A 12,099-nucleotide genomic window follows, 5' to 3' on the forward strand; every position below is an offset into this window, starting at 1 on the left:
CGTGCCTACATGAGCCACGGTTTGCAGCCGGGTGCTCCCAGTGCGCTAGTCGCAGAGCCTCCTCCACATCTCGGACGAGACCCCCTGGCAAGCCAACAGACTGGACACTGGCCTTCTTCAAAAATGTTCAAATGTGTCTGAAATCTTATGGGACTTAACTGCTAAGGTCATCAGTTCCTGAGCTTACACACTACTTAACCTAAATTATCCTAAGGACCAACAAACACACCCATGCCCGAGGGAGGACTCGAACCTCCGCCGGAACCAGCCGCATAGTCCACGACTGCAGCGTCCCCGACCGCTCGGCTAATCCCGCGCGGCACTGGCCAGCTATTTCCTTAAGAGGGACCAATCACTCACCTGACGCAGGAACTCTCAATGAGAAGCACATTCGACTGCCGCTCAGAGACTTCCAATCCTGCCCTGCTCACCTTGACTGTCACGTAAGTGTCGACAGATGAGACAAACGAATTGGAAGGCATTGCGACATCTCGGATTCCTTCTGATTGCACACAGTTTTTCCAGTGCTTCTGCCATTGATGGTAACATTTATGGAACTCATCTTCTGTAATATCCTACAAGACCCTCGTCACAGCTTTTTGGACATCTTGTGTTGTTTGAAAATGGTGCACCTTGAACGCCGTTTTGACTCTTGGAAATAGAAAAAAGTGGCACGGAGCGATATCTGGTGAATAAGGTGGCAGTGGTAGAACTGAAATTTGTTTTAAGATTAAAAATTGCTGTACTGACAGAGTAGTATGTGATGGCGCATTATCATGATGCAGAATCCAATTATCAGCAATATTAGTACGGACACGAAGAACTCTTTTATGATGTCTTTCTAAAATTTCTTTGTAGTAGTATTGGTTAACTGTTTGTCCACTCTTTATGAACAATTCCCTCTGAATCAAAGAAGCACATAAGTATGAGTTTCACTTTTGACTTTGACATGCGAGCTTTTTTTGGTCTGGGTGATCCCTTTGAACACCATTGCGAACATTGGCGTTTTGTCTCTGGATCGCACTGAAAAAACCAACTTTCATCACAAGTGATAACGCGGGACTGATTTCCATTTTCTCTAACAGATCGGCTGCCACATTTTTCTTGTTTCTCGCTGTTGCGGTGTGAGACTTTTGGGGACCATTTCTTGCACAAATCTTTCTCATATCAAGATCTTCAGTTATTATTAGACGAACCATTTCTCGATTGATGTTCAGTTCTTCTGCAATCACTTTCACGGATAATCTTCGCTCAGATCGTACGAGTTCACGCACCCTGGCCAAGTTTACATCTGTCCCTGAGGTTGATGAATGTCCACTGCGGTCTTCATCTTCAACATTCTTTCTGCCTTCACTAAACATTTTATGTCAACGAGAAACTTGAGCTCTTGACATAACCTCCTCTCTAAGATCCTTCTGAAGCTTACTGTAAGTTGTCGCGTTTTCACCCAATTTAACGCAAAAAGAAATGGCATACAGTTGCCCAATATTATGCGGTTCCATTTTCGTGATGAGACACAAGCACGTGTTAACTTATTACAGCACAACTCACGACTGAGCATTGCATCGATGTGCCGCTTGGACTAGCAGCAGCTTACAGATGAAGGTCAAAGATATTGTACCTACACAAGCCTGCAGAGTTGCCACATCTTGCAAAGAAAATCAGTCTCATTACTTTATTGTCACACCTCATATACACTATCCAGTCACATTAATGTGACCATCTGTCAAAAGCCTGGATAACTATCTTTAGCGGCACGGGACGCTGCAATGCAGGAAGAGAGCTAACGAATTACTGGAAGGTACGGGCAGGGATGTGGAGCCATGCCGACTCCAGCGCCATGGACAACTACGTTCTCGATTCAGAGCCATGACACTAACAACCCGTTCGAGGTGGTCTCACAGATTCTAGCTTGTGTAAATCCGGTGAGTTTGGCCTTGGGAGTGCGGTAAACTCATCTTGGTGCCCCTTGAGCCACGTACGTACAATGCGAGCTGCCTTACACGTTGCATTGTCCTGTTGGTAGACACCAGCGTGCTGAGGGAAGAAAATTGCATGTAAGGGTGGACATGATTCCAGAGGATTGATATATACTTGTGTTGACTCATTGTGCCATCCAGAACGACGAGATCACCCAGTGAATGCCTCGAAAACATGCCTGAGACGACAACACACGGTCCTCCGGCCTGGATCGTTCCGGCGATTGCGACTTTCAGACGTTTCACGCCGTACACGCCAATGGCCATCTGTCCGGTGTAGAATAAATCGTGGTTCATCTGTAAAGTTCAACTGTCGCCACTCAGTGACCGTCCAGTTGCGGTACTGGCGTGCAAATTCCAGCCCTCGTCGCCGATGAACAGTCAGCACTGGTGCATGAAACAGGCGCCTGCTGCGGAGGCCTATATGCAGGCAGCAATGATCGCTGAACGGTTGCTTATTAGACACTGTTAGTAGCCCCTTAGTTCATCTGGGCGGTCAGCTGCTTCAACAGTTGCATGGCAATTCAAATGCAAGCATGTAGGCAGCTGTAGCTCACTCCTGTCATCTTCGACCAGTGATGCCCCACAGTTTCCTCGGCGCCTGTTTTGGATAGCGCCATTTTGTCACGCACGCTGTACTTTAACCAGGATAGCAAGTGAACAGTTTACAGACGTAGCCGTTTGAGAAATGGTTCCACCCGTGGCCCGAAAGACAATGATTATAACCTTTTGGACGTCAGATAAATCGCTCCCTTACTACATTATGACAATGGCTGCACTGTTTTTCGCGTCTGCCCGACCCGGTTTATATGCTATTCACTGCTAGTACTGCCATCTGTCGCTTGTGATTGGTTATTGCACAGTGATGTCGAATATAGCCTGTGGTCACATCGATGTGACTGGTCTGTGTAGTAATGAATATATGGAATTTCATACACTACTGGCCATTAAAATTGCTACACCAAGAAGAAAAGCAGATCATAAACGGGTATTCATTGGACAAATATATTATACTAGAACTGACATGTGATTACATTTTTACGCAATTTTTCTGCATAGATCCTGAGAAATCAGTACCCAGAACAACCACCTCTGGCCGTAATAACGGCCTTCATACGCCTGGGCATTGAGTCCAACAGAGCTTGGATGGCATGTACAGGTACAGTTGCCCATGCAGCTTCAACACGATACCACAGTTCATCAAGAGTAGTGAATGACGTGTTGTAACGAGCCAGTTGCTCGGCCACCATTGACCAGACGTTTTCAGTTGGTGAGAGATCTGGAGAATGGGCTGGCCAGGGCAGCAGTCGAACATTAACTGTATCCAGAAAGGACCGTACAGGACCTGCAGCATCCGGTCGTGCGTTATCCTATTGAAATGTAGGGTTTCGCAGGGATCGAGTGAAGGGTAGTGCCACGGGTCGTAACACATCTGAAATGTAATGTCCATGGTTCAAAGTGCTGTCAATGCGAACAAGAGGTGACCGAGACGTGTAACCAACGTCACGCCATACCACCACGCCGGGTGACACGCCAGTATGGCGATGACGAATACACGCTTCCAATGTGCGTACACCGCAATGTCGCCAAACACGGATGCGACCATCATGATGCTGTAAGCAGAACCTGGATTCATCCGAAAAAATGACGTTTTAGCATTCGTGCACCCAGATTCGTCGTTGAGTACATCATTAGAGGCGCTCCTCTATGATGCAGCGTCAGGGGTAACCGCAAATATGGTCTCCGAGCTGGAAGTCCATGCTGCTGCAAACGTCGTCGAACTGTTCGTGCAGATGGTTGTTGTCTTGCAAACGTCCCCATCTATTGACTCAGGGATCGAGACGTGGCTGCACGATCCGTTACAGCCATGCGGATAAGATGCCTATCATCTCGACTGCTAGTGATAAGAGGCCGTTGGGATCCAGCACGGCTTTCCGTATTACCCTCCTGAACCCATCGATTCCATGTTCTTCTAACGGTCATTGGATCTCGACCAACGCGAGCAGCAATTTCGCGATACGATAAACCGCAATCGCGATAGGCTACAATCCGACCTTTATCAAAGTCGGAAACGTGATGGTACGCATTTCTCCTTCTTACACGAGGCATCACAACAACTTTTCACCAGGCAACGCCGGTCAACTGCTGTTTGTGTATGAGAATTCGGTTGGAAACTTTCCTCATGTGAGCACGTTGTAGGTGTCGCCAGCGGCGCCAACCTTGTGTGAATGCTCTAAAAAGCTAATCATTTGCATATCACAGCATCTTCTTCCCGTCGGTTAAATTTTGCGTCTGTAGCACGTCATCTTCGTGGTGTAGCAATTTTAATGGCCAGTAGTGTATATGGAATTTAATAAATATTAGTCTGATTATCAAAGTGTTAAAGTTTCCTCATTATGGTCTCGTTAAATGTGAGTAATCATATCTAACAGAAATATTAAGGCTGAAGTACGGAAGGAATCAATGAGGAATCAATGTGGAGGGAGTACGAGAAATATTAGTACGCATTAGCACATGAGATGGAGGAAGGAAATAGTAGATAGGGATGATAAAAGGTTTGATAGTTTACATCGCGACAGATGAGACAAAGATTATAGGGTAAATAACTCCAGAGTCGTGTTGCTAAAATGGAAGCGGAAACGGAGGAAGATTTTGTGTTATGCACGGATACAGCCCAGGTGCCGTCTGTAGTAAGGTAACTTTGGGGAAATTGTAGAAACGGTGGTCGTTTCTGGGCAGTATCCGCGAGTGGATTAAGAGGACGGCCAAATGATGCTTGCAGCAATTGCTTTCTGCACTCTATAACGTGTGGCAGCTTGTGATGTACGCAATTAAATCTCGATTATTAGTGCCGCGGGTGGAACAGCAGTGACTCACCTTATTGAGATCCATCTCTAATGCAATTTTCCTGTATAAGAAACTTAAAAAATATTTTATTTCCGAATTTGTGGGTACATTACTGTCCCGGCCCTCGCAGCGGCCAGCGGCAAACAGTCCGCCTGCCGGCTTTTTTCTGTTGACCCGGTACGGCGGCTGCGCGACCGGATAAGCATCGAATTAGCATACTGCAGGGTGGACGCCAGCGGCGGCAGCCTCAGTGACTTAGCGATAATCGATACTGGCGCACCTGCTGCCAACACTACACTACTACGCTACTCCGCCCCCTTTCCCTCTGGACCACAGTAAAGCCGAGGACTAACAGTGGCGGGCTCTCGGGTCACGTGACGCTTTATTCTGACATTCAGCCTGAAAACTGATTTGTCCTTGTAGAACATGGGTCAGCAGCATGTTTGATTTATCTAATTAATTCTGTATTCGAAAGATAATGCTTAAATTACTCTTCGTCTAATGCATCTCAACTGCAAACACAACTACGGAAATGACATGCAGAAGATGATGTTAAAGAGTGCCAAAGATACTCACATAAAAGCTATTGTGTAGCTTCCTTGTACAATTAATCTGGTCTAGACCAGTAAAACATTTTCTAAAATTAAGAACGCAATTAATCAAAGGACAGCCACTACCTTTTTTGTCAAATGTTCCACATATTTGGTCACGTAACATACGTCAAACACAAAATTGAGTCACATGTACAACTCACCAACAATTGTTTAAATTCAGTGTTTACTCGTGTCAATCTGAACTGAATTAATAAGATTTATACGAGGGTAATCCCAAAAGTAAAGTCTATTTTTTATAAGTACATAGACTTGTTTATTTCTACAATGGTTTACATGAGTTTACAGCTTGAACATTTAGCTATTTTTCGACATAATCAACATTTCTGTCGATGCATTTCTGTCGATGCATTTTTGTAGATACTGTGGCAGTTTTTGTATGCCCATGTCATACCAGCTCGCCGCCATGCTGTTCAGAAACTTGCGAACTTCTTCTGTCACCTCGTCGTTGGGGCTGAATCGCTTTCTGGCCAAATGCTCTTTTACTCTAGGGAACAGATGATAGTCACTGGGAGCCAAGTCAAGACTATAGCGTGGGTTGGTGATTAGGTTCCACTGAAACTGTTGCAGGAGAGCAACGGTTTGCCGAGCGATGTGTGCGCGAGCGTTGTCGTGGAGAATGTGTACGCCCTTGCTCAACATTCCTCTTCTCCAGTTCTGAATTGCCCGTTTGAGTTTTTTCAGAGGCTCACAGTACCTGTCAGCGTTAATTGTGGTCCCAGCGATTCAGCGCCGACGACGAGGTGAAAGAAGAGGTTCATAACTTTCTGAACAGCATGGCGGCGAGCTGGTATAACATGGGCATACAAGAAAACTGCCACATCGTCTTCAAAAGTGCATCGACAGAAATGGTGATGTCGAAAAATAGCTAAATGTTCAAGCTGTAAACTGATGTAAACCATTGTAGAAATAAATAGGTCTATGTACTTATAAAAAAAATAGGAGACCTTACTTTTGGGATTACCCTCGTATTTAATACACTACCTAGAACATCTATTCAGTAATTAAATAGCAACTAAAAACTATACTCTACAACAGTCCTGGTATGTGAATACGCTTAGCGAGGATATTAGCTTTTCATCAGGGCCGAATATTTGTGAGAGGTAACCGTAGAACATAATAATATTTGACAGTTCCTAAATCAGAGAAACATTCAACTGTTTCAAATCATTAGCACAATCTCACATGAGGACTACTACGTGATCCACTGTCAGACTAATAAATAATTCATAGATGTATTTGATGTTGATGTGCATTTTGCACACTGAGGTGACAAAAGTCATAGGACACCTCCTAATATCGTATCGGACCTTCTTTTGCCTGGAGTAGTGTAGCAGCTCTACGTGGCATAGACTCAACACGTCGATGGAAAAGTCCTGCAGAAATATTCAGTTGTCGTGCGTATTCGTGAAAGTGTTGCTAGCGCAGGATCTTGTGCACGAACTGACCTCTCCATTAGGTCCCATGAATGTTCGATGGGATTCATGTCGTGCGATCCGTGTGACCAGATCATTCGTTCGCATTGTCAAGAACATTCTTGAATTCAATCGCGAATGATTGTGACGTAGTGATGTGGCGAGTTGTCGTCTCTAAAATTCAATCTTTGTTTTGGAATATGACGTTCACGAATGGCTACAAATGATCTCCCAGTAGCCAAACATTCAGACGACTCAGTCCATTCCATGTAACCACTGTACACACCATTAAGGAGCCAACCAACTCAATAAATGGCGAAAACCAAGACTTTGGGTCTCTAAGGGTGATTTGAACCCCGCTTCTCCCGAAAACGAGACGAATTTGCCACCTCACCATGTCACACAACTTACACTAAGCTCAGTACACAAAACTAAACTGCAGAAATACGATCACATACATCCTGCTACTCGTGACAATAGTGATAATGCTTAAAAATATTAGTGTTTGTTTCCAGTCTGGATAAGTAAATATCTCCAAAACGACGCATCGTGCATTCTACGTGAAATGTTAGCGTCAGTGAAGCAGACATTTGTTTGTGCTACAACTGGCCGCGTCCTACCTGGGCGGAGTCAACAGCGTATTTTCCAACGGAAACCCTCCGTTTTTATTGCATATGCGGTTTCTACACCACAGAATACATACTGTTTACTCAAACTGTTGTGTTCCATTCGTGGTAGATGGTGTTGTAATCGAGAAATATTAAGTGTGCCTGTTTTTACAGTTGAGAACCAACCATTTGATTCTACATTTCATTTGCCATATAAACGTTAACCTTTTTGTTCTGACATTTGATATTTGTGTCCGAAATCTACTTTAGTGTTGCAGTACAGTATGGATAGCCATTTCAATGTCTGGTTAGAAACCAATAAGAACGACATGTGTTTAAAAGTTTTCTGTTTCCATTGGGATGCTTGAAATCAGTGAGTCCCCTTGCCTCTCATCACTGGGGTGCTTGACTTCGGTGAGTCCCCTTCCCTCTCGCCTTTGGGATGTTTGAGTTTGGTGAGTCCCCTTGCCTCTCACCATTGATGTGCTTGATTTCAGTGAGTCCCCTTGCCTCTCACCACTGGGGTGCTTGAGTTTGGTGGGTCCCCTTCCCTCTCACCACTGGGGTGCTTGATTCCAATGAGTCCTCTTGCCTCTCACTACTGGGGTTGGAGTCCTCTTGCCCCTCACCGCTGCGGTGCTTGATTTCGGTCAGTCCCCTTATCTCTCACCGTTGCAGTGTTTGATTTCGTTGAGTATTCCTGGTAGTTCCACTTGCCATGAGATGGAAATTTTACATTAATACAACATTTTTGGTTGGTATTCCGCAAGTTTCCACGTAGTGGCAGGCGCGAGAGTTAAAGTGGTTGGCTGGAAACACAGACCTAAATAAGTCACCCTGATGACAGAGTTCAAGGACTAACACAAAAATCATGCAAGCCAATCGTTTGGGGACTCACCACAATCAACCCGTTACGGAACAGAAAACTATGTTACCATACAAGCATCTTATTTTCCACAAATATTAACGTGTAGCCATGTTATTTGTGCTGTATAATCACATATACAATACTCAAGTAAGATTTGAACATAAATATGAACTTTTAGAATACATAGATTTATATTTAAATCACAAATGAAATGTAAAACAAAATGCGTCCATTATTAATTGCAACACTTGATATTTGTCTATTGCAACACCATTTAAAACGAATGGAGAACAATGGTTTGAGTAAACCATACGTATTTCTTTGAGCACAGTCTGAACATGCAATAAAGTTGTTGCTTCCAATTTGAAAATACAGTATTAACTTAAACCCCGCTCATGCTTGAGGTGTGAGTAGCAGGCGGCCAGTGGTAGCACAGATACTAATGTATCAGATGACAGACTAATATTAACTTTTCACCTAAAACGTATTTTTCGTACGATGCCTCGTTTTCGAGATATTCAACTGTCTCAGGATAAAACTAATCCTGTATCACTCACTGCTAGCATTTACACTACAATACAATGAGGACAGCATTCAACGAACGTCAAACTGGCGTGAACTGCACTGTACATTGAATACGAAAAATGATAAGCGTTTATGTGCAACTGCATAATATGGGAATGAGAAACATAACATACATTCTGTACAGAGAGGGGCACGCCGACAGCGCTGCAGCCAGCGACAACACTGGCCATAGGAGAGACACCACGCTGAGTCCTGCTTCTCAAAATGCAACACTGTGGACGTGTCCTTGTGTGGAGACTTCGACGGAAACGAAAGTTGACAGATTGCTTTCGTCGCCGTCGTACGTCTCCAACACCTTAAGTGTTTGTATGAGGTGCCACTGGGTACACAACACAATCGACACCGGGTTACATTGCAGGCGTTTATTTGCAGTGTGTTAGAGCGGGAGGCTGTGATCTATCTTAGAGGTCTTTTCGAGGTCTCTTCGAACAAGGTAACACAAGACTGCATGTTGCATGTGCGATCAAACCTCGATACGGAGGTGTCAAACTGATTCCCTGGCCAGCACGTTCCACAGATCTCTCACTCAGTGAGAATATCTGTTCGTCAATTGCCGAGATGCTGACACCACTAGTCGCCAGCCACTATGACTGATGGTCTCTAGCACGGTTCAAAAAATGCTTCAAATGGCTAAAAGCACTATGGGGCTTAACATCTGAGGTAATCAGTGCCCTATACTTAGAGCTACTTAAACCTAACTAAGCTAAGGACATCTCACACATCCATGCCCGAGGCAGGATTCGAACCTGCGACCGTAGCAGCAGCGCGCCTACAACCTCTCGGCCATCGCGGCCAGCCTCTGGCACGGAGAAGAAACAGCATGGAATGACATTCCCGTATCAGCATGGAATAACGTTCCCGTATCCGTCACTCACTCTCGGCCGACAAGATGTCAAGTTCAGTTAGACCCGTTGTTGGTGCGACACTTGGTAGCTTTGTGTACTAAATTTTCCACTCTGCATACTTCCAAATCAGCTACGCATTTTTTCATATATTCTTCTTACTATACTCTATTGGGTGTATTTAAACACACGGTCTAGTCACATTAACGTTATCACAGCCAATGTTCGACGTCAATGTCCAATAACCAGTCACAGGTGAAAAACGGGAGCACTAGCAGTTGTAGGTATACAGGGTGGTCCATTGATAGTAACTGGGCCAAATATCTCACGAAATAAGCATCAAACAAAAAACTGCAAAGACCGAAACTTGTCTAGCTTGAAGGGGGAAACCAGATAGCGCTCTGGTTGGCCCGCTAGATGGCGCTGCCATAGGTCAAACGGATATCAACTGCGTTTTTTTAAAAATAGGAGCCCCCATTTTTTATTACATATTCGTGTAGTACGTAGCAACATGGATGTTTTAGTTGGACCACTTTTTTCGCTTTGTGACAGATGGCGCTGTAATAGTCACAAACGTGTAAGTACGTGGTATCACGTAACATTCCGCCAGTGTGGACGATATTTGCTTCGTGATACATTACTCGTGTTAAAATGGACCCTTTATCAATTGCTGAAAAGGTCGATATCGTGTTGATGTATGGCTATTGTGATCAAAATGCCCAACGGGCGTGTGCTATGTATGATGCTCGGTATCCTGGACGACGTCATCCAAGTGTCCGGACCGTTCGCATGATAGTCACGTTATTTAAGGAAACACGAAGTGTTCAGCCACATGTGAAAAGTCAACCACGACCTGCAACAAATGATGTTGCCCAAGTATTTTAGCTGCTGTGGTGGCTAATCCGCACATCAGTAGCACACAAATTGCGCGAGAATCGGGAATCTCTAAAACGTCGGTGTTGAGAATGCTACATCAAAATCGATTGCACCCGTACCATATTTTTATGAAGAGAAGTTACGGGACGATGACAGATTTTTTGCACGCGTTCTATTTATCGACGAAGCGTCATTCACCAACAGCGGTAACGTAAACCGGCATAACATGCACTATTGGGCAACAGAAAATCCACGATCGCTGCGACAAGTGGAACATCAGCGAGCTTGGCGTCATGATGGGAGGAAGGATAATTGACCCCGATTTTATAGATGGCAATCTAAATGGTGCAATGTATGCTGATTTCCTACCTAATGTTCTACCGATGTTACTACAAGATGTTTCACTGCATGACAGAACGGCGATGTACTTCCAACATGATGGATGTCCGGCACATGGCTCGCGTGCGGTTGAGGCGGTAATGAACAGCATATTTCATGATTGGTCGTCGAAGCACCATACCATGGCATGCGGGTTCACCGTATTTCTTTCTGTGGGGAAAGTTGAAGGATATTTGCTATCGTGATCCACCGACAACGCATTGTCAATGCATGTCCGAACGTTACGGAAGGCGAACTACTCGCTGTTGAGAGGAATGTCGTTACACGTATTGCCAAATGCATTGAGGTTGACGGACATCATTTTGAACATTTATTGCATTAATGTGGTATTTACAGGTAATCTCGTTGAAATAGCATGCGTTCTAAGAAATGATAAGTTCACAGAGGTACATGTATCACATTGGAACAACCGAAATACAATGTTCAAATGTACCTACGTTCTGTATTTTAATTTAAAAAACCTACCTGTTACCAACTGTTCGTCTAAAATTGTGAGCCATATGTTTGTGACTATTACAGCGCCATCTATCACAAAGCGAAAAAAGCGGTCCAACTAAAACATTCATATTTCTTTACGTTGAAAGGTCTCTGTTGGATTCCTTTCATGTTAATTTCATAAATCTGTTGTCATTTACGGCATAAATTCCTCTTCTAAATTTACTGTGGCGTTTCTGACTATCTGCGAGGAGACTGAGTAGTGGACCGTGTTACTTTTACACATAAACAAGAACGATCTGTCACACTACTACACTTTAAAACACAGTTTATATGCAATTCATGTCACACAGTCTCATACGGAACCTACATCCGCTTTCTTTTATGTACTGTATATGATAAGATACTGTCATCCCCCTTCCCTTCTGTGTGAGAGGGTGAATGAGCAAATGTATTTCTAGTTGCATGCTTGAGGGTAGCAGACAAGCCTGTCTGCTAGAGAACAGTAGGACCAACGTCGGAACAGGTAGCTATGCTTTCTAAAAGCAAAGAGGTTTCTATCCTTAGTATGGTTCTGTCCGTCCCTTGTCATGTTGGTATAGGAAGCTGCCCCTCTGGTCACTTCCGTTTTGTA

At 44.3% G+C, this 12,099-nt stretch overlaps 1 protein-coding gene across 1 annotated transcript in view; it reads right to left on the bottom strand.

Moving 5' to 3' along the window:
• Nucleotides 1–4,871, bottom strand: part of LOC126268087 (prostatic glandular kallikrein-6-like) — a 96,795-nt gene extending 91,924 nt beyond the window's left edge. The window contains exon 1 of the mRNA XM_049973627.1: nt 4,857–4,871. Coding sequence (XP_049829584.1) covers nt 4,857–4,871 — 15 coding nt within the window. The remainder of the gene's footprint in view (nt 1–4,856) is intronic.
• Between the last annotated feature and the right edge of the window lie 7,228 nt (nt 4,872–12,099).

The sequence above is a fragment of the Schistocerca gregaria genome, chromosome 1 (genome assembly GCF_023897955.1).
Source record: "Schistocerca gregaria isolate iqSchGreg1 chromosome 1, iqSchGreg1.2, whole genome shotgun sequence".
NCBI classification, from domain to species: Eukaryota; Metazoa; Arthropoda; class Insecta; order Orthoptera; family Acrididae; genus Schistocerca; species Schistocerca gregaria.